Here is a 27,957-nt window from a genome sequence, read left to right as displayed (position 1 = left end):
GGAAATGTGCAATTGAGTGCACTTCCAGCACAAACACAGAAGCACATATATGCGCCCCCAAAAAATAAAGCCCATATCCTGGACACTTCATATATGTTTTGGGTGGTCATAAACAGGCTAACCTGTCATATCAAAAGTTATTGGGGGAAGCAATATTAGCACCCTCCCGCAGACATAGTTGCTTGAAAAATTGCCACATTGAGCAATAGACAACTTATGCAAAAAGCCAATCTGACAGCAAGGATACCACAAACTAAGTAATATTCCTGCTCATTAACTGGTTTTATCTATTTACACATACAAACACTTCCAGATAGTACTGCTTACTGTAGATATTAACTCTTGTGCTACTACTTATTTGTTGTTAGCAAGTATTAAAGTGGTAGTAAACCCTGGATTTGCATTTTTTACCTACAGGTTAGCGTATAATAAAGCTTACCTGTAGGCAAAATGAATAGCTCATAAACATGTACTGTTTAGGAGATATTCTTGTGAGCAGCAGCCAGTGACGTCAACAGCGCATGTGCTCTGAAACACATAACAGCATACTCGTGCCATCCCTTTAGAGCTGTGTGTGCTGACAGACTCCCACACATTTGTGCAGGAGTGACGTCATCGTGACTCAGTCAGACTTCTGGAGACCCCAGACCCAGAAGACCAGGTGCAGATGGAAGCCTATTCAGGAGGTGACAGCGCACCGCTGGAGGGCTTTGTTTTAAAGCAAGTCTTTAAGAATGTACAAGTATGCTGCACAGAGTTTACTACCGCTTTACCTGTTCTGCAACATTTATCAAGCATTGGTAAGTGTTTAACCATGCGCAGTCAGGGGCAAATTTTTTAAAATTTTTCACAGACATGTTAAATTCTGCATTTTTTGTTTGAAATTTACTTAAAACCCACAAGCATAATATATTTTGTGAAAGCAGAGAACCTGGAGAATAAAATAGCAGAAGTTCCAATTTTTAGTCACACGATAATTGTGCAACAAAAAAAGCCATAAAAAAAAAAAAAGGAAAAAAAAAAAATTAAAAAGGTAATTTTAGGCAATTTTAGGTAATTTTGATAAAACCTAATTCGATGAACATGTCAAGTTTTAAAATATCCTCAAGCCTGCAAAACGACAAACTTCGGTACCCTATTTTATTTTTTTTAAAGCCCCAACAGGTCATCAGTTTACAGCTAAGCATAAATGATGGCCCTAGAAAATGTTTGATCACATCGGGGTTGTTACATGTGTATCATCAGCAACATTTTCATAAGTAGGTTCCCTTGAAGGGTGCAATTACATTTGCGTGTGCACATGGGAGTGAGGTGGGCTTATTACATTAAAATCTCACTACATTAATTGATTTAGGTGGTTGTAGAACTGCCCAGATCCCTATTACTGAACAATCACCAGCTGTAAATATGACTGGGTACCAGCCAACATTAGAAGAGTATGTACAACTGCCCATCCAACAGAAGCCAGTCCAATGAACGGCTTTTTTCCAAGAAAAAAAATCAACATCTGGTCAGCTCTGGCAGCCCATGGCTGAGTGTGCTGATCAGTGGGTTCTGGGGGGGGGGTTGGGGCAGTCCCCCTATCAGAACACAATAGCTTAGCACAGGAAATTGCCGCACTAACATTGTATAGTTAGTAGGGTGACCTCTATGTTTTTTCCATTCAGACCACTGGGTTAAACAAAACAAAAAAATGTAAAGTGTGTAGTAGGCTTAAATGATAATAAGCTCATGACTTTAGCCATGAGCTTGTGTTAACCGCTTCAAACCAGGATAATTTATATACATTCTGTGGACATTAAGTGGGTGAAAGAATTTGTTAAAACATTTCACCATTTCAAAACATTCGTATACCTTCTTGAAGGACATCTTTGAGTGTAACTCTCTCTCGGGAAATAGCAATGTCCTTGACCTTGGTCTTTGCCTCTTGAAGAGTAACACTTTTCAGGTCGTTCTTCTCGATCCGCAGCGTTGGATAACCTGAGGAGCCAACGGAGCCAAACAAAACAATATGAATACCCAGATTGCATTAGTTATTTCCACATAAAAAGCAAACATATGGTTAAAAAGTTTAACAATTCAAATGGCCTTCTAGAAACATTTCACAATTAGTACCAGGTATACGGTTACCCAGAAAATATGCTAATTGCTATATCAATACTACAGTCCCTATAATTCCCTTAGAAGTTTGACCAATAAGCATCTATTTCAGCTGTAAAGCCCACGTCAGTAAACCTATTGAACTCTAGAGGGCCTACTGAAAAAATGGTTTTAGGTTTAGCATACTTCCGGCTAGCTGAATCAATTCTGTATACTTAGATCTCCCTCAGGGATATTACTTTCTCTCTCACTTTCTGTATCCCACAAACTGTAGCTGTGAAATGTCCCTATGATAGCATGTGTCTATGCCCATTCCGCAAGTTGTCCTCTCTTGAATTCTCTACTATATTTTTTATCCCTCTCAGAAACTAATACAATGTGATATCTCCGATATATTAATTAGGAGTCCAATGGCGCTTTTCCACTGCATGGAACCGGACGGTTCAGCTCGCTTCTGTGCTTTTCCACTGCTGGTGCCGCATGGTACGGTGTAGGAACAGTTCGGTACAGTGGCGCTTTTCCACTGCATGGAACCGAACGGTACGGCTCTCAAAAACAGTACCACCTCGATTGTGGTTCCAAGTGGTCACTACTAGCCATTGATTGGTCAGAGAATCGTTGTTATCCCACCCACTTAACTTTAGTACTACTTTAGTGGAAAAGCAAACCATACCGTACCGAACCGTTCCAACACCGTACCATACGGTACCAGCAGTGGAAAAGCAAACCGGGCCAAGCAGGGCCGAATAGAGCCGAGCCGATACAGTGGAAAAGTGCCACAAGAGAAGTCTTGTAGGAGTGGGCACAGACACCATGCTATCATAGAGAAAGTTTACAACTACATTTTGTAAGATACAGAAAGTGTGACCCAACAAGCCAATGTTTGGCAGTTACTCTATCTGGATTGAGTAGTGGGTAGCAGTTCCTGTTGGGAGAACAGAATGATTATTGCTAGCGGCTATAGCAATAATCGCATGTAAAAATCAGACATGCTGGTTGTACCCAAGTCAATCGATGGATCGACTTGGGTACAATCAGCCTGCCTATAGATGGTTTGAGTCTTGACCGGTCCCTGCTGAACCATCCTCAGATTAAAAACGCCTTTTGCCGGCATGAGCGCTTATTCACACGTGTGCTCAGCCTGCACAGCATGAGGAGCCTATTTTTACCTTTCTGTCCTAGCGCTGAGCTGCATGCAGGCAGCCCATTATTAATGAATGGACACCTCATGTGTCTGCATATTTTGTTTCTTATGCTTTCTCCCGGCAGGGACAATTTTCTTCCATGCAACCCGTGTAGACTCCAAACACCTATGCAGCACTTTTGGGCAGCCCATTAATTTCACTAGGCTACCCTAGATGTGAAAATCTTTCAATTTTAAACTTTAGCAAGGTGCAGCAGGCCTGCAAAAAAAGATGTGTTTTTGTGCACCACGGGGAAGCTTACAATTTGCTTGTGGTCCTCCATCACGCAAGTGTGAACAGGGTTTAAAATCAAATTATGTCTGGGCAAATTAAAAAAACACGCACAACCACGCAATACATCTCTGCAATAAAGGTCAGTTCCAGTTGACACTGATGAGAATCTGATGCTGATCAGATGAGATCTGAAAGGCATAGATTTGCATGTCATCTGAAAATACATTGATTACTAAAAAGGACGTTCACATTTATGTGGTGAGATTTTGATTCAGTTAAAAAAGGGTCCTGTGCGAGTTAAGAGAGATGCGTTCCAAACTCAGAGTATAGTAGTACCATTCTGAGACAACTGTTTTGTAGAGAAGAGGATGGACAGAATTTCTAGCATATAAAGGCAGATTGAAAATCGCAGCAGAAGTAAATTAGCATTGAACCCAAGGGTATTCACAATCGCATCCCTGAATAGTATCAGAATCACAGCTGAACCGCTGAACTACACTTGACAATCGCACTGAAAATTTACATGAATAGGTGCACCACATATGCGAACCCAGGCTGAGTCAGTCTAGAAAAACTCTACAAAGTACAGAAAAGTAACTGTTGATCAGGCGAAAACTCTGTTTACTATCAACTTCAATTGGTCAACACTGTTTTTTTGATACACTGAAATCCAAAGTAATCCCATTTTCATCTCCTTAACCTGGAGAAGGAGCTCAATAGCCCAGGACTGACCACACTACTTGTGATGTCAAAAGAGCAAAGTAGGCTCATTACAGGAAGTTAGGAGCACACTGGATTTCTGGCAGAACAGGTATTTTTTTGCAGATTTTCTTTTAGAACAAAAATCATGAAATGTCCATGTTTTGCAGAGATCTGCTGCATATTGTCTTTTCTTTTTGTGGTATTCAATAACTTTAAGCATAAAACAGAAAAAAAAAAATTCAATAAAAATGCCAGGACAACAGGAAACCCTGAACTGATGTACAGTTTTGTTTGCCTGTTTCCAATCCTCCTGTAAGCTGCAGTACGTGACTTCCTGTGTCCCTTGATAAAATAAAAAACTGAATTTTTGTAAAATCTTACCTGTAAAATTCCTTTCTCTGAGTACTCCGACAGTCGCCGCCTCCTCTAAGTCATCACTGTTGGGTATTGTCTTCCTATCCGTAGGAATAGCTAGGCATATAGACTTAGTCCAAAGACAAAAAGGCATTAGCATATACACACCCATGGGGGCTGTCCCATCTGGTCAATACCCCCCCTGCATCACCACTCCCAACTCAGTTTGGTAGCATAGCAGTAGGTAATAAGAACCCCAAAAGAGGGGCGGGGCGGCGACTGTCGGAGGACTCAGAGAGGAATTTTACAGGTAAGATTTTACAAAAATTCAGTTTTCTCTTACGTCCTCCGACAGTCGCTGCCTCCTCTAAGTCATCACTGTTGGGATGTCCCAAAGCAGTATAGACATGAGGGGTGGGAGACGCAACCGTAGAAAAGGCAACGCAGTACCCACATCAGAGAAAGGAATCTTACACGCACCGTAAGAAAACCAACTGGGCAACAGAAAAAAAACAATGCTCAACAGGAGCAACAGCCCAGGAAAGCAAATGCCAACAGCCAGAAACCCAGAAAAAAATTCAAGGGTCCATCACGGCACTGCCGCACTGAGAACCTTGCAGCCAAAAGAAGCATCAGTTGATGCCAGAACGTCTACTTTGAGAAGTGTGCACTGACGACCAAGTCGCCGCCTTGCACACCTGGGCCACCAAGGCCCGATGCCAATAGGCCCAGGATGCACTCAAAGACCTGGTAGAGTGCGCCTTAACAGGGAAGGGCGGAACCCGTTCCTTCAAGGCGTAAGCCTGCTCAATGGTCTGTCAGATCCATTTGGCAACAGTTGCTGCGGACGCAGCCATGCCCTTCCGAGATCCCTCAGGAAGGACAAATAGGGAATCAGTCTTTCGAAAGGATTCTGTAGATGACAGGGAAAACCTGATCTCCCTGACAACATCCAAGGAATGTAAGGCAATCTCCTTTGGATGTACAGGCTTCGCACAAAGCGAAGGCAGGACAATGTCCTCAGTAAGGTGGAATTCAGAGATCACCTTGGGAAGGAAGGATGGGGGTGGTCGCAAAACCACCTTAACCTTGCGAATTATCAAGTAAGGGGAGCGGCAAGACAACGCCGCCAGGTCCGACACTCTGCGAGCCGAAGTGATCGCCACCAGAAAGGCAACCACAGCAGAGGCAACGATATCTCCCTGATGTTTTCAAAAGGAGCACGCTGTAACACGGACAGAACCAAGTTCAAGTCCCATGGAGGTAAAGGCTCCTTCCTGGGAGGAGCCAAATGTCGCACACCTTGAATGAAGGTGCGCACCAAGGAATGAGACGCCACAGGGCGTTGGAAAAGGACAGCCAGTGCAGACACCTGGCCCTTTATCGTGGCCAGCGCTAGACGCTGAACCACTCCAGACCGGAGGAAAGCCAAGATGCTCGACACCGAGTAAGAACGAGAGGAGAACCCCCTGGACTCACACCAGGCGAAATAGGCTTTCCAGGTACGGTAAGAGATCTTACCAGAGGAGGATTTTCTAGCCTTGATTAGGGTAGGGATAACCTCAGGGGAGAGACCCCTGTCCTTCAAGACATGGACCTCAACAGCCAGGCCGTTAAAGCCAACGACTGTAAAGCGGGATGGAAGATTGGACCTAGAGACAGGAGATCTTCCCGCAGAGGCAGACGCCAAGGAGGCGCCACTGCCAGGTGAACAACGTCGGCGTACTAGGACCGGCGAGGCAAGTCCGGAGCCACCAGAATCACCATGCGCGGTTCCGAGACCAATCTGCGGAGGAACCGGGATAGCAACTGAACCGAAGGAAAGGCGCACATCAGACGATACTGATGCCAAGAGGCCACCAACGCATTTGAGGCGTCCGCCAACGAATTGCGCGTTCCTACCACGAACCTTTCCACCGTTAGATGTAGCCGGGATACGAAAAGATCCCCGTCCAGGGATTCCCACCTCGCACACAGCATCTGAACAGCAGAGAACGCCGGGACACAAGTCTCGGCCCAAGACCGAACGTCGGTCACCTTCCGGGCCGTTCGAGCACTCCTGGTGCCACCCTGGTTGGTTACTGAAGCCACCGCGGTAGTATCGTCCGTCTGTACGCGGACAGGCAGACCCCGGAGACGGTCCGACCACTGGAAGAGACAGAGTTTGATCGCTCGCAACTCCAGTACACACATCGGGATGGAGGACCCCTCCCCCGACCAACTACCCTGGGCAGACAGTGTGCCCAGGACTGCACCCCAGCCCGACAGGCTGGCGTCCGTGGTAACCACCGTCCACACCAACGGACGGAAGGACTTGCCTTCCGCCACCGACGGGAACCGGAGCCACCACAGAAGAGACCATCTGGTCTGACGACTCAAGGAGACATCCAGAATCAAGGACTGAGAGTCTGTCCCACCTGTCCAGGATCTCCATCCGGAGATCCCGCATGTGGAACCGAGCAAAGGGTATCGCCTCGAAGGCCGATACCACCAACCCCAGGCCCCGCATACAGGTCCTGAGTCACGAGGACGGGTTGTCCCTGAGGGACCTCAGCTCGTCCCGCAAAGTCCGGAGCGTGTCCTCAGGCAAGAACACCTTTGCCTGAGCAGAGCCCAGAACCATACCCAGGTAGGGAAGGCGAAGCGACGGAGACAAACCCGAAGTTTGAACGGTGATGGTCCAGCCGAACTCCAGGAGCGCCTGTACCGTGACGGACAGATCGCGCACAAGGTCCTGGCTGGCACGTAATCTCAGAATCAGATCGTCCAGGTACCCAGGACCGCAATGCCCTGGGCCCTCAGCAGGCCCAGAACCGGCACCAACACTTTGGGAAACACCCCTGGTGCCGAAGCGAAACCGAAGGGTAACGCCACAAAGTGACAGTGGTCCTCTGCGAAAACAGACCGAAGGTACCGCTGATGACCCTCGAAGGCGGGGATGAGCAGGTACGCATCCTTCAGATCTATCGAAGCCAGGAATACCCCTGGATACAAAGAGGCCACCACCAAATGGAGAGACTCCATTCGAAACTCCCGAACACGCACAAAGCGGTTCAGTGCTGTCAGGTCCAGAATAGGACGTACCTTGCCCTCCATCCCGGACACAGAGAACAGATTTTAAGAAAACCCCCGAAACCTGTCCCGATGAGGCACCGGGACAAACACCCCCTGAGCAAGAAGGTCCTGCGCCGCGCGACGCAAGTCCTACAGACGCCCCAGAAGCAGAAGGAGATTGGAGGGAGAGAATCTGTCCGCCGGCCGGGAAAGGAAGTTGATCTTGAAAACTGATCGAACGATGTCCTGAACCCACCTGTCCGAAATCTGGAGCAGCCAAGGTTGGAGGAAACCGTGCAAGCGTCCCCCCACCCCTGAAATGGGTGAGGGCGTCCCTTCAGGCAGAGGCCGATTGACCCGCCGAGCGGGCATTGCCGGACTCCCGCTTACCCACCCAGGACTTCTTCCGGGTGCCCTGGGCCTTGAAGGGCTTGCCATTTGATTTGGTCCGAAAGGCACGAACGGACCCCTGGCAGGATCTAGGCGCAGAACCCTGCTTGCCTCGAAAATACATGTTCTTCGGGTTCCAGGGCAGCATAGTGCTCTTGCCCCCCATGACGCCCTTTACCAGGGCGCCCAATGCCTCGCCAAAAAGGCGAGCGCCAGTATAGGGGAAATCAGCAACAGATTCCCTTGAGGACTGGTCGGCCGACCAGCTCTTCAGCCAAATCAGTTGCTGGACAAGCACCGCGACACTAGAGAGGCGAGCCACTAAGGGGGCCTCAGCCAAGGCTGCATCACACAAGTACCTGACTCCTCGGTGGATCTGATCCACCATTTCCAGCCATGCAGGCGGAACACCCTCAGACACGAGATTGCTCCTAAGCACCTCAGTCCAATCAGTCACCACCTGAGCCACCAGAACGGACGCGAAAACGGGTTTGAGCAACGAACCCGCCACCGTATAGGACTGACGAGCAAGAAACTCCAACCGCCGGTCCGTGGGATCCCGGAAAACCGGGGTATCCTCAGTAGGAACCAAGGTAGCCTTGTTCAACACGGCCACAGTGTGAGCTACCCGTGGAGGCACACAACATCGTGATTCCGTAGCCGGTGCAAAAGGATAAAGCAATGTGAACCGACTAGGTACCAGGAATGGACGTTTCAACGTGCGCCATTGTTCATTAACAATATCATGGAATTCCTCTGGGCAGGGAAAAACCTGCGCAGACGTGCGGGTCCCGTGCGTCCCAAACGAGGACACAACGCCCGGAGGACAGAGCTCATCCTCTAAATGTAAGGTGTCCTTTACAGACACAACCAACTCCTCTATGGTCGCCCGTTCTACAGGCGACCCCAGGGAGGAGGTATCATTCCCCTCCATCTCAGCCTCCCCCTCAGACCCCGGGGGGTCCAAGGATGAGTGGGACCCTGAAAAGGGCACGCTCGCAGCAGCAGCCATATCCCCATCTGAATCAGAAGAGAGAGACAACCTGGGACTCTTTCTCGCAGCCCGTTCAGACATCAGCACTTCCAAATTTGCCAGAGCAACCAGATCGTGGCGCAGCGGAGCCACAGGAGAACTGGGGCCCCCCACTGAAGCTGGAGGAAACTTGCTTTCCTGAGAAGCCATGGCTCAAGTTATCAGAACAAACTACAGTGCAAAAACGGTGTACTGTCCCCTTTAAGAACGCTGCGGTGTGCGCAGCCCACCGCTACTGCTACAGTGATGAAAGACCCCCAAAGGAGAAAAGAAACTGAGCCAGAAGCGATATACAGAGGGAAACAGAGTGATAACCTGCAGAGCCCGCAGAGCGTTGCTACCAGTGTCCTTGCTGCTGATGGAAAGGAAGTGCTGCTGGAGAGGGCTGGACTATAAGCCAGACCCCGGGAAAATGGCTGCCCCATAGGGATGCATTGGAGGCTACGCCAAAATGGCCGCCGACATGTGGCCGGACCGATCGTTCCACCGCCCACAAAATGGCGGCGGATGGCGCCAAAAAGACATGTAGGATCGCCCCAGAGGAGCTATACACGTGTGCCCATATCAAAGAAGGCGGACCGCGCGAAAATGCACCGCTGCGGCCGCCACACAAGCACAAAACGTCTGCACCCCCAACATGCACCTAAGGTGACACAGGGACCCCTGGCAACATACAGATCTGCACAAGCGATCCCCGCAGGAATCGCACAGGGAGTCACACGGGCACAGACACGGGGAACACACAGCAACACAGACTGTCACCCCAGACAGAGGCCCCACACAGAAAAGTACTTTCCTGTACCAGATGGCGTGGGGAGCCTCCATGCATGGAAAACCTCTGTCCTCATCTGACAGGGAGTGCCGTGAGCCAGGGACATGACGCTGCAGCACCGCAGACGAGTCCTGTGAGGTAGCGACCTCAGGGATGGGTCGTTCGTAATGCCAGGGCGAACCATAGCTGAACGCTCGATGGCGGACTGGGGGTCCATCTGACCCTTTTGCTCTGGAGAACCAGGGCGGCCAGTCCGAATCCCAGCACCGCATGATCCATCTTCATCCGAAGAAAGACTAACACTAGAAGCTGACAAATAAACAGCTAGTAAAGTAAAAGAAAAAACTGACATTTTCAACGAAAATCAAAGATTAGGAAGGCTGAGACTGAAGCCCCAGCACAAGGGAAGCCTGACTATTCCTGATGCTAGGCAGATTAAAACTGGGTTGGGAGTGGTGATGCAGGGGTGGTATTGACCAGATGGGACAGCCCCCATGGGTGTGTATATGCTAATGCATTTTTGTCTTTGGACTAAGTCTATATGCCTAGCTATTCCTACGGATAGGAAGACAATACCCAACAGTGATGACTTAGAGGAGGCGGCGACTGTCGGAGGACGTAAGAGAAATAAAGTTTCGGCTATAAACAAACTTGGAGCAGCACTGTGGCCAACAGTAGTTTCAGCCTTGAGCATATAAAATGGAATGCACCGACTCTGACCTTTATGTGGACACTACTTTAGAACACCAGTCAAACCATTCAATAGGTGACCTTAATGGGCATTTGAAAAAGCACTACTTTGTAATAAAATTGATCTTTGCCAATTACTGATACACATCAATCTAAGAGCCGGTTCACACTGGGGAGACTCAAGTCACCCCGACTTTGAAGCCGCCCGTGCAGCATGACTTCATCGCGGCTTGCAAATGACTTCTCTAATAGAAGTCAATGCAAGCCGCTCAGAAGTCGCCCCCAAGTAGTGCAGGAACCTTTTTTCCAAGTCTGAGCGACTTGAGTCACTCTGATTCGGTTCCATTGCACAGAATTGACCAAGTCGCCTGACAAGTCAAGGCAGTGTGAACCAGCTCTTAAGTGGTTAACAAGTTATAAATGTATCTTTATAAGTACAAAACTTAATATACACTAAAATAATCCATATTTTTCATTTCAGACTGCAAGCTGCACCATGCTCCTTTCTTTAAAAGTAGACATGCGGCCAAAAACTAACTCTAAATTTACTGACAACCACATTCTCCGGCTAATCTATCTAGCCCTGTAACAAAGAAATCACTATATATATATATATATATATATATATATATATATATATATATAAATATATATACACACACACACACACACACACACCTTTCCTGCAGCCGATCAGGTCTGGTCCCGTGCTGAGTGTCAGCGGTGGCTTCTCTGTGTAGGTGTGTGCAGGAGAGGCAGCCAGCAAGGAAAGCCCTATAGTAACACTATAGGGGACGTCACTTTCCAGCCGTTTGCCATCTATTCCACACAGCATCTGCCACTGTAGACCGGACCAGATCGGCTGCAAAAAATGTATAGCAATTATTACTTTACAGGGTTAGGGTCTTAGAATGTGGCTGTGAGTAGATTTAGGCCGAGTTCACATATGTGCAAATTGGAAGCAGGTTTTCCCGCATCCAATTCAAATGACATGCGAGTGTGCCCGGCTCGCAATGCAGTTCACACAGGTCTGGGGAACCTGCGGTTCATATCCCAAAGGGTCTTGCGAGTTTTTGGGTCCAGTTCAGGTGCGAATTCAGGCAAAAGTTCAGACCTGATTCGCCCCTGAACCAGTGAACAGGGACCCCATTTCCGGGAACTGCGGTCGCACATGTGTGAACCCGGCCTTAGAGTTACTGTTTAGCTAAACTTCCAATTTAACCAAATCAGCGCAACTTGTACCTTTGAACCGGTACAAGAATAAGTGTATAAGAAACAGTCATTTAAACAAGACATGAAAATACTAGCTCATGCTGAATAAATTGCACCTAAAGTTGTAGCAAATAAACTGCATTCTAGATTTAAAAAAAGTTACTTAATGAATAAACAATTTAGTATCAACATTGATAAGCATAGCAGCTAAAAGAAAAGCATGCCCAGATGAAGCTGGTTGCACATGTCAGGGAAACATTAAATCATACAGAGTTCTTATAGTGCTTGAATAAAAGATGAATCTGACCCAACCCTCTGCAGGTTCTCACATTGCTTTCCTGGGGCCACAAATTGTGTTTAGGCAAGAAAATATGGCAAAATCAAAATCTTGTTTTTGGACGGAGTCCCAGATTTGACTGCCTAGTGCCAATGTCATAGTAGAGGGCTACATTATTAACCATTTAACTTGTGCAATCAATATATTCTCATAGACCAGCCTTAATGCTTAACTCCGGGCTGCATATATACAGTATACACAAATACAGTGACATGAAAAAGTATTCACACCCCTTGAAATTTTCCATTGTCACATTACATCCAAAAATGTAAATGTATTTTATTGGGATTTTATGTGACAGACCAACACAAAGTGGCACATAATTTTGTAGTGGAAGGAAAATGATAAATGGTTTTCAATATTTTTTTACAAATAAAGATCTGAAAAATGTGGCACGCATTTGAATTCAGCCCTCTTTACTCGGATACCCCTAACCAGGGTGGACAAAAAATTAATGAAGGGGGGAAAAAATAAATAAATAAATTATATATATATATATATATATATTTTATTTTTTTTTTTACCACTTGCCGACTGCCTAACGCCGATCTACGTCGGCAGTCAGCCCCTCACAGGCAAAGTGACGTAGGGCTACGTCACTAGCTTCTGAGGGTCTAGGGAGAGCGCGCGCCCCCGGAGGCGCGCTCCCGCGTGGTCACGGACCCCCCCCCCCGCGCGCGTGTGACCGGCGGACCCGATGTCCGTCGGTCACTCTGCGATCGGCGGGGGAGAGGGAGAAAGTCAGGCGGCTTGTGTAAACAAGCTGCCTGTCATTCTCCCCTGTGTATGAAGGATGATCATACGGTTCTACTATGTAGAACCGTTGATCACTCTTCATACATCTGAAGCCACAGCCAATCACAGTAGAAAGCACGCCCCCCTAGGGACACACATAGCCCCTCCCTTTCAAAAAAAGTTAACCCCTTCACTGCCAGTGTATTTTTACAGTAACAGTGCATATGTATAGCACTGATTACTGTAGAAATGTCACTGGTAACCCCAAAAGTGTCAAAAATGTCAGTCAAGGGTCCGATCTGTCCGCCGCAATGTCGCAGTACCGCAAAAAAAAAAAAAAAAAAAAAATCGCAGATCGCCGCCATTACGCGTTAAAAAAAAAAAACAACAAAAATGAAAAAAATCTTTCCCTTTGTTAGTAAACGCGCAAACCAATCAAAATACACTTTTTGCGATTTTTTTACCAAACATAGGTAGCATAAAACAAATTGGCCGAAAATGTTAAAAAATTTTGATTTTTACATTTTTTTTGGGGGGAATTTCATATAAAAAAATGTGAAAAATATTGCTATTTTTGCAAAAATTTACGCTCTTTTTTAGTTTATAGCGCGTGATCAAAAAAAACGCACAGGTGGTCAAATACCACCAAAAGAAAGCTGTTTGTGGGGAAAAAAAGGACGCCAAATTCGTTTAGATACAGCGTCGCACGACCGCGCAATTGTCCGTTAAAGTCACGCAGTGCCGAATCGCAAAATGCCCCCTGGTCAGGAAGGGGGTAAAATCTTCCGGGGCTTAAGTGGTTAAAACTGATGTTTTTGATTGATCAAATTTACTTAAAAAAAAAAAATGTTTTTGGAGTAAAAATCAAACTAAAAGTTTTCTATTTAACCACTTCTGGACCAGAAGGATTTACCCCCTTAATGGCCAGGCCATTTTTTGCGATTCGGCACTGCGTTAATTTAACGGACAATTGCGTGGTTGTGCAACGTTCAACCCAAATAAAATTTTTCCAAAAAATGATTTCCTTTTTTTCTCCACAATAGAGCTTTATTTTGGTATTTGATCACCTCTACGATTTTTATTTTTCGCGCTATAAACAAAAAAAAAAGAGCGACAATTCTGAAAAAAAATACATATTTTTCACTATAAAACATCCCAAAGAAATTTTAAATCAAAAATTTTCATCATTTTAGGCCAATTTGTATTCTGCTACATATTTTTGTTAAAACCAATCCCAATAAGCATATTTTGATTGGTTTGCACAATAGTTATCGCGCCTACAAACTAGGGGAAACATTTAGGTATTTATTTATTTTACTAGTAATGGCGGCGATGAGCGATTTTTAGCGGCACTGCGACAGACAGATGGGACCCCTAACTGGCATTTTTTGGGGGGACCAGTGACATTACAGTAATTAGTGCTAAAAATATGCACTGTTACTGTAATAATGACAGGCAGGGAAGGGGTTAACCCTGGGGCGATCAAAGGGTTAAATGTATACCTAGGGGGTGTCGGCTTGTGGAATCAACACAGACCTGTGATCCTAAATAGGAGGAACACAGGCGCTCTGTATTGATACCAAAGAGAACAACGGTCTGCTGTGTTTAGAACAGCAGACCGCCGTTCTCTCTCCACGGGAGCAATCGCAGGTTCCCGGCAGCAATCGCGGCCGCCGCCCTGTGAATCAGCTTCTGGATCGCTCATGCGGCCTGCCGCACAGGTACAGTGATTAACGCAGCCGAACCAGCCTACTGCAGCGGTCAGCAAATGGTTAAGATACATTAATTTAGTTTATTCAGCGTGAAATGGAGCTCAGTTATGTAGCATAAGGCGGTATATTCTGCAATATTTACATTTTTGGTAAACTCATTCAATGAATCCAAGCTCTTCAAGCTAAGATAACATGCACTGCATTGATCCATTCACACAATTTCACAGTAACCAGGAGATAAAACAAAGTTCAGGAATATTCCTTTATCCCATTGTTTTGCAGATCTATGTACGCTACAAACGGTATGATTGAATCGGCTCTGATATTGCTGTTTTACTAACCTGACAGCTTACTATTCCAAATAGGAAACCTTAATTTTGTTTGCAAATTTTAAAGCGGAGTCCTTACATTTAAAAAGCAACTGTCATTTCAGATCCATAATGGCAGTGCCTGTTAGCGGGCATCCACTCACCTGGTGCCGCCCTGTTGGTGAGTCAACAGCAGGTCAGAGGAGGAGCTGCTGCGGGACAAAGGACAGTTGCTCTTTAAAAATTATGATTTAAATTAAGTTGATTTAAATCAAGCCATTTTACTAGTGATTTAAACTGTGATTTAAATCAAATCCACCCTGCCCCTAAATAAAATCTAGTGGGACCAATTGCCTTCAGATTAGTGTCCACCTGTGTGTAATTTAATCTAAGTATAAATACAGCTGTTCTGTGAAGCCCTCAGAGGTTGATTAGAGAATCTTAGTAAACAAACAGCATCATGAAGAGCAAAGTAACACACCAGACAAGTCAGAGATAAAGTTGAGAAGTTTAAAGCAGGGTTAGCTTATAAAAAAAAATACCCAAGCTTTGAATATCTCACGGAGCACTGTTCAGTCCATTATCTGAAAATGGAAAGAGTATGGCATAACTGCAAACTACTAAGACAAGGCCATCCACCTAAACTGACAGGCCGGGCAAGGAGAGCATTAATCAGAGAAGCAGCCAAGAGGCCCATGGTAACTCTGGTGGAAGAATCTCTCCACAGGACACTTGTTAGTCACGCACTCCACAAATCTGGCCTTTATGGAAGAGTGGCAAAAAGAAAGCCATTGTTGAAAGAAAGCCATAAGAAGTCAGTTTGCAAGAAGCCAAACATGTAGAAACAGTGGAGTACCAGCAGGGGGGGAGGGCCCAGGTGCCAGTCACTGGGGGAGGGGGTGTCAGCCCGGAGTCCCGCCCGGCGCGGCTTCTCTGCGAGAAGGCAGCTGCAGTGACAGCTCCTTCAGTCTGCGCTGCTCGCGGGGGGGGGGGGGGGGGGGGGGGCGCGGGAAGAAGGTAAGTGCCTGCTGTGCAGCCTCGTGTGTGTGCTGGATAGGACGGGGATGGGGCGGCTGCATATAGATGAATTGATATTTCCATATATCCCCTGCTGCCGCTGGATGATTCTCCTCCTCTCCCTCCTGCAGGCATCTGACCATCCCTTGTACTATGTCTGCAGTCTCTAACCATCTCCTGTACTATGTCTGCAGTCTCTAACCATCTCCTGTACTATGTCTGCAGTCTCTGACCAACTCCTGTACTATGTCTGCAGGGCCGCTGATAGGGGGGGACCACCGGTCCTTCTGTAGGGGGCCCTGGCCCTGTCACTTATCAGGGGGGCCCGGCCGGCAGCTTCAGACTTCATGTAGAATGTGACTGTGTACAGTCAGTTAGTGTACATAATATACTGTTCCCTGCCAGAGTCCTGGGTATTCATATTCCCTGCTGGGCTGAGGGGGGGCCCCATCTGTTCACCTCTAGAGCAGGGAGATCGCTGCAGCCTCTGGGGACTATTTTTTTCATTTTCGGGCGTCCCCACGGACTTGCACACACTTTCTTGTAATGTGGAAGTTCCGGCTCTGTAAGTCCCCGCTGCTGGCCTGCACACTGCCTGACTCCTTTAGCCAGTAAGTGCTGAGGGAATCAGGCAGAAGAATGCTGGCAGGCTAGGGGCAGCTAGCTGGAGCCTGGAACTGGAAACGATCCGTGCAGGGCAGGCACACAGATGAGTCCTTGTGTGATCTCCACTCAGCAGCTTGTCCAGCAGTGCAGACACAGAGGGATCTGGCATAAGTCACACAGGAAAGACATGACACAGCACACACCTTTCCCCATACCCTGGTATATTGCCTATTTTAATATATATATTATATCATATTATATTATATTATATTATATTATATATATTTATATAGCAGGGAGCAGCCAAATATGGTCATCATTATCATCATGATGACAGTCACACTCACACAGTACAGGTGCTTTGAGCCACGTACTGTGTGATTATCATGATGATAATGAAGATCATCATTGAAGAAAGAACAGTGAAATGCATAGATTTTTTTTTTTTTTAAAGGGTATGTTTATTAAACTTTTGTAGACATTGCAGCAACAACAAACACTTAGTAAGTGGTAAAACAAAGCTTGCAAAACAGGGCAGTGCACCGAGGCGCAGCTCAGACAAATACAAACAAAAGAAAGAAAGAAGAGAGATCCATTTATCCATGACAACAATGCTTAATGAAAGACCAAAATGGTCCAACGGCCATATATGGTTCGAATCCCCGGCAGGTGCTGCAGGAACCAGCCGAGATTCAAACCATCTATGGACAGGCTGATTGTACCCAAGTTGATCCACTTGATAGACTTGCATACAACCAGCCTGTCAGATATCACATGCAATTATTGCTAGCAGCTAGCAAGTAATCATTGTGTTCTCCTAAAGGGGACCAGGTGGCAGAATCATTGTTTTCTCCTGACTATGGTTGCAGGAAATAAAATCGCATTATCTATGGCCTGCGTTAGGCCCCTATCACATTGGATGGACTCCGCTTTGTTCAGCGGAGGATCTCTCTACTGATCAGAGCAGAGTGGGCAGATGACAGGTCCATGTCCACTCAGTTTATGCAGAGCAGACATGGACAGAGCCCACTCTACTCTATGGGCAGTGGGGTGTAAATGGACTCCATTGTCTATTTACACCCGACCACCTAGATGGAGCAGGACAGACCCCCTTAGGGTTTTTTTATCGGACCAGATCAGAGGTAGGCAAGTGTAAACAGACACAAGTAGGTTTACATCCGCTGCTCCATAGAGGTAAATTGAGGGTCTGATTGGGTCCACCCAGGGCTGCCAATAAAGGGGGTACCATCGGGCCTCCTGTAAAGTTACTTATCAGGGGGGCCTGACCGTCAGCTTCCGACTTTGTTTCGAAGATAACTATCCCTGGAAGACAAAGCTGCATTTTTTTAAGGCAGGTGGGCGGGGTCATGGGTGGGGTAAGGGGCGGGCTTTTGGGGGCCCCATCAGATAGACTGTACGGGGCCCCGTGATTTCTAACAGCTGCCCTGTATGTCTGCAGTCTCTGACCATCTCCTGTACTATGTCTGCAGTCTCTGACCATCTCCTGTACTATGTCTGCAGTCTCTGACCATCTACCGTACTATGTCTGCAGTCTCTGACCATCTCATGTACTATGTCTGCAGTCTCTGACCATCTCATGTACTATGTCTGCAGTCTCTGACCATCTCCTATACTATATCTGCAGTCTCTGAACATCTCCTGTACTATGTCTGCAGTCCATGAACATCTCCTGTACTATGTCCGCAGTCTCTGACCATCTCTTGTATCATGTCCGCAGTCTCTGACCATCTCTTGTATCATGTCCGCAGTCTTTGACCATCTCCTGTATGTCTGCAGTCTGACCATCTCCTTTAGCATATCTCCTATCTCTAACTCAAACTCAAACACATTGCTAATAGTATTCGCTATCTGTTAATGCCAAAGGTAGGACTGTGCAGGGGAGGCAGAAAGTGCAAAAGGGGGCACTGTGATTAGAGAGACGGGGGCAGACTGCAAGGGGCACTGTGATGGGGGGCTGTGAAATGTGTGCAATAAATATTCTTTAAAACATTACAAGATTTTGTCTGCAGACTGGGGTGAAAGTTCATCTTTCAACAGAACAACGACCCTAAGCACACAGCCAAGATAACGTTATAAATGAGTGGCTATGGGAAAACTCTGTGAATGTCCTCGAGTGGCGCACTCAGAGCCCAGACTTGAACATCTTTGGAGAGATCTGAAAATGGCCGTGCACAAATGCCCCCCCCCCCCCCCAATCCAACCTGATGGAGCTTGAAATGTCCTGCGAGGAAAAATGGCAAAAAATGCCTGAAAAATACCAGTGCCAAGCTTGGAGCATCATACTCGAATAGACTTGAGGCTGTAATTGGTGCAAAAGGTACGTCAACAAAGTATTGGGCAAAGGCTGTGAATACTTCTGTACATGTGATTTTTCATATTTATTTATTTTTAATAAATTTGCAAAGATTTCAAACTTCCTTCACGTTGTCATTATGAGGTATTGTTTGTAGAATTTTGAGGAAAATAATGAATACATTTTGAAATAAGGCTGTAACATGTTAAAAAAGTGAAGCACTGTGATTACTTTCCGGATGCACTGTATTCTACACTGAACAAAATTACACTTGTTCAGCTCATGAAAATGGGGGCAAAAAACCCTTGTTTTTGCCCCCATTTTTAATGAGCTGGACTCAAAGAGCGAAGACTTTTACTATGTACACAACAGGCCTATTCCTCTCAAATATGGTTTACAAATCTGGCTAAATCTGTGTTTGTGAGCACTTCTCCTTTGCCGAGATATTCCATCCACCTCACAGGAGTGGCATATCAAGATGCTGATTAGACAGCATGATTATTGCACAGGTGTGCCTAAGGCTGGCCACAATAAAAGGTCACTCTAAAATGTGCAGTTTTATCACACAGCACAATGCTACAATGTCGCAAGTTGTGAGGGAGCGTGCAATTGGCATGCTGACTGCAGGAATGTCAACCAGAGCTGTTGCCTGTGAATTGAATGTTCATTTCTCTACCATAAGCAGTCTCTAAAGGCGTTTCAGAGAATTTGGCAGCACATCCAACCGGCCTCAAAACCGCAGACCACCTATAATCACCAATCACACCAGCCCAGGACCTCCACATCCAGCATTTTCTCCTCCAAGATCGTCTGAGACCAGCCACCCTCACAGCTGCAGCAACAGTCAGTTTGCGTATCCAAAGAATTTCTGCACAAACTGTCAGAAACCCTCTAAGGGAAGCTCATCTGCATGCTAGTCATCCTCATCGGGGTCTCGACCTGACTGCAGTTCGCCGTCGTACCCAACTTGAGTGGGAAAATGCTCACATTCTATGGGGTCTGGCACTGTGGAGAGGTGTTCTCTTCACGGATGAACCCTGGTTTTCACTGTACAGGGCAGATGGCAGACAGCGTGTACGGCGTGGTGTGGGTGAGCGGTTTGCTGATGTCAAAGTTGTGGATCGAGTGGCCCATGGTGGCGGTGGAGTTATGGTACGGGCAGGCGTATGTTATGGACAACGGATAAGCACACCTGTTAGTGTGTGAAACACGTCCACCTGTACAGTGTTGTAACACTTGGGATGTTTGTCCAATAAAACAAATCAGGCTGCAGCTTGGAGTGCGGCCAATTCTTTCTTATTATGGACAAAGGACACAGGGGCATTTTATTGATGGCATTTTGAATGCACAGAGATACCGTGATGAGATCCTGAGGCCCATTGCTGTGCCATTTATTCACGACCATTACCTCATGTTGCAGCATGGTAATGCACAGCCCCACGTTGCAAGAATCTGTACACAATTCCTGGAAGCTGAAAACATCCCAGTTCTTGCATGGCCAGCATACTCACCGAGCATGTCACCCATTGAGCATGTTTGGGACGCTCTGGATAAGTGTATACGACAGTGTGTTCCAGGTCCTGCCAATATCGAGCAACTTCGGAACATCTATTGCAGAGGAGTGGACCAACATTCCACAGGCCACAATCAACAACCTGATCAACTCTATGCGAAGGAGATGTGTTGCACTGCATGAGCCAAATGGTGGTCACACCAGATACTGACCAGTTTTTGGACCCCCTAGGAAGGGAATCCCACTATTCAAACAGAAATTGCCACACTCATCTCACCACCCCTAACAGATGCCTACAAATAGCAATGGATGAAGGCACTCCAAAAGTTCAAGCCTTCTTTGTTAAATCATAAAAACAAGCAAGCATTACAGGGTATACATCAGGAAGTGAGATCTTGTGTTTTTCACACACACAAACACAGATGCTTAATCGAAGGAATACCAGGATGGAAGCTTACCAGCTGTATTCTACCTGTAAACTCTGAACGGGAAAACACTGTAGACTTCCATTTCGCTGAACTTCAAATCTTAAACCCCATACACACTATCAGAATATCGTACAAAAAATTGAGCAAAATTAAATTTAGCTTAAAATTACCTTGTTGGATCACAAACAATGAACAAGTATGCAGCCACTGGACTATTTAAAATCAAATACTCACTAGATAGCCAAGCCAGGTTTATTCTTCGGACAGTCTGCATCATTAAGGCCCCTTGCACAATTGGAGTCCGTCGGCGGACTCCATTTTTTTTAGCGGGGGATTGATCCGCCGATTCCCTGCTGAGCAGGCGGATAGCAGCTCTGTCTCCACGTTGTGTGCGGAGACAGAGCTGTCAGGTCCCCGCTGTTCTCTATGGGGGAATCGGATTAGAATGGACCGCTTGTCCGTTCTCATCCGATCTGATCGATGAATGAATGGAAAATAGGGTTTCCATCCATCCAGATTTGACTGAGTCAGACCCAGATAGTCCAGCTTTGTGGACAGAACCAGAGCAGACTTCTGAAAATTCAGAATCCAGCCAAACTCCCTCAGAGTTCGTATGGTGATTTCCAGGTTTTCCACCAGAGCAGTAGGAGACTCCCGCTCGCAGGAGGAGGTCATCCAAGTAGCCCAGTACCGCAATCCCCCCCTTGGCGTAACAATGCAAGCACCGGGCTAACACTTATGTGAAGACCCGAGGAGCAGAGACGAGACCAAAGGGTAACGATACAAACTGATAATTCTTCACTCCCACGACAAAGTGGAAGAAGCGCTGGTGACTGGCACATATTGGAATGTGAAGGTAAGCGTCCTCGATGTCGATAGAGGCAAGAAAATCCCTGATGCAGGGATGCCACCACTGTGCAAATGAACTCTATTCTCAACTTCTGCACCCACACAAAGCAGTTCAGCGCCTTGATGTCCAAGATTAGTCGCACCTTGCCTTCCTTCTTGAGGACTGTAAACAGGTTTGAATAAAAACCCTGAAAACGTTCCGAAGTTGGAACCGGGACAATCACCCCTTGAAGTAACAGGTCTTGTTACGCCCCAAACAGACCCTGTAAGCGGTCCGGTGACAGGCGCAAGTTGGAAGGAAAGAACCTTGCCAGGGGACAAGAGCGAAACTCAGTCTTGTAGCCACACCCAATATGGGTGAGGGAGCACCTTCATGCTAAAAGAGCCTTGTCCACGGGTCTGGAGAGGTCCCCTCTCCGCTTGCCAGACCAGGTTCACTTGGATGCTCCAGAGGCGGCCCTGAAAGGCTCGAGCCCTTGGCAGTCGACCCTGAGGGACAATAAAACTTTCTATGAGCCGAGGAGGGGGGCCCACGTCTACGAGGGTCCTTGCTCTTGGTAGCCTGCAGTCGAAAGATACCCTTACCCCCTGTGAGACCTTTAATGATGCCATCCAGGGTAGCTGTGAGACCTTTAATGATGCCATCCAGGGTAGCTCTAAACCGACAATCTCCTTGAAAGGGGAGAGCAGTCAAGGCCATTTTAGAAGTCTGGTCCACAGACCAGCATTTGAGCCAAAAGACACGCTGAAGGACCACTGCCGAAATGGAGAGGCGGGCCACTAGGGGAGCTGCATCCAAAGTGGCATCACAGATAAACTGCAGCCCCTGAACCAGCTGGTCCGCCAGTTCAGGAAAGGCAGGGGGGAGTGGTTCTCCTTCCAGGTCACGGCGTAAAAGCTTAGCCCACTCAGTCAGTTTATGACACCAAAGCAATGGTGAATACCGGCCTTAGTGCCCAACCAGCCAGAGTGTACATATTGCAGGCCACAGCCTCTGCCTTCCTGCCAGCCGGATCCTTAAATGCCGGGGACTCTTCAACCGGAATCATGGTTGCCTTATTCAATCTGGAAACCGGAGGGTCCACCACCGGTGGATTGGTCCACTTCTTAATAAGGGACTAGGTATCGCCTAGCAAATCCCTTAGGGACCCCAAGGGGATGCTTTTGTCGCCCCCACTCCTCTGAAAAAATAGGTGGGGAAAGGAAACACCTTTGCCGCTCTGGACGGCTTGTGAGTGCCAATGGGAACCGTTGCCTCCTTCGCAGCGGTGTCCATCTTTAAGGTCTCACGCACAGATACAATCAGTGCTCCCACCAGCGCCTTTTCGTGTGTGGTTGCAGATGTGGAGCAATCGTCCTCACCATCTGAGGATTCCGGGCGCATGGTCGCAGAACCAGCAGGGTGACCCACATCCGCGGCAGCCGAATCAGATTCAGGATCTGATGAGGAAGGAGGGACGCTTTTCGCTAGCTCGAGCTCGAAAGCCACCTCCACCCGGACACAAAGGACTCCAAGACTGCAAACAGTGCATCAATGGATGGTTGGGACCCGGAGGGCCCCGCAGCCTCAGAGAGGGGATCAGGTGGGGAGATGTGCTCCAAAGACTCATGTGCCACCACGAGGACCCCACAAAAAAATCGTAACACACTACAAAAAATACTGCAAAAGGACAACACCTAGCGCGCTGGCAACACCAACCGGTCGCCAGGCATAAAGCACCAAGCGATCCTCAGGAGAGAGGGAGAGGACCCCACCAGAAACAGGCACCTGCAGTAACCAGGACAATCTGCACTCAATGCACGGCGATCAGGAAGTGAAAAGATCCAGGAGTCAGCACAAGGGGATGGGGGGGGGGGGGCCTTCCACCACCGAATTCGCCGCCCATAGGGCTCCACTAATTTCAATGGCAAACCACCATAAAAATGGCCGCCGGACTACACAAACATGGCTGCCGTCCATTGCGCACACAAGCTACAAGAAAATGGCGGCACCACTAGGCTCTCAGGAGGTGTCCCTAGGCCTCAAGGAGAGGTCCAGGAAGGAGCCCTCACCAGGTACAAGCGGAACAGCCGATCGTCCAGTCACCAGCATAGCGCCCTGCCTCTACCCCAGGAGTCGGACCAGACAACCCACACAGCCCCAGCATAAGAGGAGGGGCCGTCTCAGGGAGGGGCCCACGTCCACACCCAAAACCCTCCAGGGGTGAGGGGGGGGAGCTTCTCACCATACCAGGAACCAGGCGGGAACCGCTCCAGACAGAACCTCCCTCTCCATTAAAATGGGGGGCTGCTGCAACTGGGGCCGAGACCCGGTCGTATGCGACCTCGTCAGGCGTTTAACTCGCAGGCCAGCCCCCGTCTGGTGGGGCTATGTCCTGGCCAATCTAGCGCAGAGCTGAGGTCTGCACAAGCTCACTGGCCAGACTGGGGTTACCACTGGATCTAGATTATCCAGCCCGTCGCCCAGTCTGGCAGTTGATTGTAGATCTCACAGTAAAAAAGCAGAAGGCTGACTAGGCTGAAAAAGTACCTATAGCAGAGAGAGGGAGTATACCCCCTGGGACTCCCTATAGGCGTAGTCAGACTTTTTTCTGCCTAGTGTCCTACTCCTGTAGGGGGCCGTATAACCCAATGGTTAAGAAGATCAGGAGCTGGGTCTGTCAATGAACTTGAGAAAAGTAAATTTTCATAACTAAACAGTTTCATTATTTATAATTAAGATCTTTTCAGTTATATGCCAAAAAACTTATTAAAACAACAAATATATTTTGCAATGTCAAGCTTTCACTATTAGTTGGATATTAACCCACAAAACTGAACGTCCTTCCAGAGAGGAAACACGTCTGTGTCCTCGGTGAATTGGCCATGAGTTGTCAGAAACTTTGATATCCAGATGGGGAGGAGAACATTGTGATCCCTTGAGGGACTAAATCAATCAGATTATTTACTGATCATTATGATGAATGGTCACCAAAATAACCCTGAGTTTTCCAAGACCAAAATGTCCACCACTTTCATATAAGAAGCTCATACATCGCACTATAAGAAAACAAGATGACTAACCTTGCAAATTCTATTTAGTACCCATCCAATGCTTGGAACAATTGACACACTGGTCACGGCACATGTTACGATTACAGGGATTCAGGGAAGACACCATTAAGACATTATAAAAACTTTAGTTCATGTTCAGTCTGATTTACTTTAGGAGCATCTGTATATATCCTCAACCCCCCCATTGCAACATTTAACAAACAAAAGAGAAAATAGGCGCCTCTGAGTTAAGACTGCGATTTAATATGGCAAACAAGTAATAAAAACTTACATCAAGGTAAGTATAAGCAGACAAGATGGGTCCTTCCGGTGTCCGTGTGGAGGCTGGGGCTTGGAGTCATCACTGTGGGTCTGTAATCATCTCCTCTCTTCCTTTTCCTGTCCAGCAGAAGTGGAGGGTGTCACAGCAGTGAGATGGAGGCTTGGACAGCAGGGTGAAACCGCAGTGAGATGGAGGCTTGGGCCGCATGGTGGCCGTGATGCTCGTCCACAGGATCTTACGCCGGAAGATCCTGTGGACGAGCATCACGGCCACCGTGTGGCCCAAGCCTCCATCTCACTGCGGTTTCAACCTGCTGTCCAAGCCTCCATCTCACTGCTGTGACACCCTCCACTTCCTACTGGACAGGAAGAGGAAGAGAGGAGATGATTACAGACCCACAGTGATGACTCCAAGCCCCAACCTCCACACGGACACCGGAAGGACCCATCTTGTCTGCTTATACTTACCTTGATGTAAGTTTTTATTACTTGTTTGCCATATTAAATCGCAGTCTTAACTCAGAGGCGCCTGTTTTCTCTTTTGTTTGTTGCATGTTTGGAGATCGCTTCTGCTCCCCAACAGGCTGGCCCTGAGCATCCAGACTATTGCCTCATCTCACCCCAAGACTTTATCATAGCCTTGATGTGCTATTATATGGACTATCGTTTTTATGTAGTGCTAACAGCTTGCGCCACTTGTTTCATTTCTTGTCTGCCATTGCAACATTTAAACCTCCATACAAACTGTATATTTCAGTAGCCTTTACATGCCAGGGAAGTAAACCATAATAATCAATACTACTTTCAAACTATTTTAAGGCCAGACATTTCTCAAAGGTCCCCCAGCAAGGTTATTAAACACAGCTGCAGCCAGTCAAGTCCACGCAAAAGATACTGTTTTTAGATGGGCTACAAGACTGGGCACCAGCACGATATAGAAGCACCAATATACAACAGCTCCTCCCCTCCAAACAAGACTTACAATTTCCAGTGTGAGGATAGATGTTTAAACTGAAAAACTTAGTTTTACTTAAAGATAAAGGAACTGTACAAAAAAAAATCCCACTGGCTTTGTGATACATGCTTGAAGATGCTGGGCATATTTTAGGCTCGATCGCCACCTGGTGGCAGCAGTACAATGCTAATAAACTATATTTGTATCAGACATCTTTTAAAAAAAGAAAAAAAGAGCTAAGCTACCTAAATAACTTTAAGGTGCTAATTGACAAATGTGTAAACTTAACTCATCATGTGCAAAATTCTACAACAGTTATCCCAAAGTGCACTGTGCTTAAATAATACTATCATGAATGTTTCACATTATTATATCAATAGAATTGCTTCAATTGTCCATGCAAGAATTGCACACCACAAACCGTACTCCAAAAGCCCTTGAATGTGCTCCACCTTAATGTGCCACACTATTCCACCCTTCACAAGTGTCTTGTTGTCCAGAGTGCCTCCTTAAGCAATGTTCAGTTTTTGGTGCGATTCATTTGCATGGACAACTGAAGCAATTTCTTGGACTGTGATATAAACGTAATTCATGCCAGATTCATTTGAAATTTATACCAGTTCATGATAGTATTTAAGCACATTGGACTTTGGCATAATTACTGTATGATTTTGCATATAAGCTAAGTTTTCACATTTGTCATTTAGCACTTTTAGATGTATCTGCTATATATATATTTTTTTGTGCAATCTTAGGGTGCATACATAGTGCCTGCTGGGTTCTTAGTGGAAGTGCATTAAGATATTACATGCCATCAGATTTTTTTTTTTTTTTTTTTATTAAGCAACATCTATCTATTAGAAGGAACCAACAACGGGAAAAGGTGAGTGGCCTTTGCCAACTTGAGGTTGCATCCTTCAGGTACATTACCCTTATCTTTATCATAATTATTTCACTAGTTAGTAAATGACCAGGAATAGCCATGGGCTTAGCAGCTTAAAGATATATAGACAGAATCAATTACATCAGTCTCCCCCACCAATAGGAGTTTATAAGCTACCATTGTCACTTAGATTAGGAGTAAGTCAGCTAAATTATCAGTACGTTTTTAGTGTTGCACATAAATGATGGGGAAAATATAAACTCAAACATTATCTCTACAGGGAATAAAACACAGAATAGCAACAATTACAATTAACATGTTCATTATATTGTATTCCTGTCACATTAGATCTACCCATACATTATATTGTCAAAAGTATTTGGACGCCTGCCTTTGCACACACATTAACTTTAATGTCATCCCAGTCTTAGTCCGTGGGGTTCAATATTGAGGTGGCCCACCCTTTGCAGCTGTAACAGCTTCAACTCTTCAGGGAAGGCTGTCCACAAGCTTTAGGAGTGTGTCTATGGGAATGTTTGACCATTCTTCCAGGAGCGTATTTGTGAGGTCAGGCACTGATGTTGGAGATAGGGCCTGGCTCGGAGTTTCCACTCTAATTCATCCCAAATGTGTTCTGTCGGGTTGAGGTGCAGGCCATTTAAGTTCCTACACCCCAAACTCACTCATTCAGGTCTTTATGAACCTTGCTTTGTGGCCTCTTCCACCATTTGGTGGAGGAGGGATTATGATGTGGTGTTTTTCTGGGGTTGAGCTTGGTCCCTTAGTTCCAGTGAGGAGAGCTCTTAAGGCCTCAACATATTAAAGACATTATGGACAATTTCATGCTCTCAACTTTGTGGGAACAGTTGGCCCTTCCTGTTCCAACATGACTGCACACCAGTGCACAAAGCAAGGTCCATAAAAACATGGATGAGCGAGTTTGGGGTGGAGGAACTTGACCAGCCTGCACAGTCCTGACCTTAACCCGATAGAAAACCTTTGGGACGAATAAGAGCGCAGACTGTGAGCCAGGCTTCTTGTCCAACACCAGTGCATGACCTCACAAATGGGCTTCTGGAAGAATGGTCAAACATTGGTCAAACATTCCCACAATGAAGAGAGATAACTCTGCTCAGGCTATTCAAAGTCCATGATTCAAGGTGGGTGCTGAACCTCGGCTCGCCACCAGGAGAAGCATAAAAGAAGAAAATGGTCGCACACCACCACAGAATCCAATAAAGTTCCTTTATTCACATAAGT

General features: G+C 46.6%; 1 protein-coding gene across 1 annotated transcript in view; it reads right to left on the bottom strand.

Annotated features, from left to right (window-relative positions):
- Nucleotides 1–27,957, bottom strand: part of RYK (receptor like tyrosine kinase) — a 424,049-nt gene that overhangs the window by 254,710 nt on the left and 141,382 nt on the right. Inside the window, exon 8 of the mRNA XM_082248811.1 lies at nucleotides 1,855–1,980. Coding sequence (XP_082104937.1) covers nucleotides 1,855–1,980 — 126 coding nt within the window. The remainder of the gene's footprint in view (nucleotides 1–1,854; nucleotides 1,981–27,957) is intronic.

The sequence above is a fragment of the Pelophylax lessonae genome, assembly GCF_965119305.1.
Source record: "Pelophylax lessonae genome assembly, chromosome: 3".
Taxonomy (NCBI): Eukaryota; Metazoa; Chordata; class Amphibia; order Anura; family Ranidae; genus Pelophylax; species Pelophylax lessonae.
This window is presented reverse-complemented; position numbering and strand designations above follow the sequence as displayed.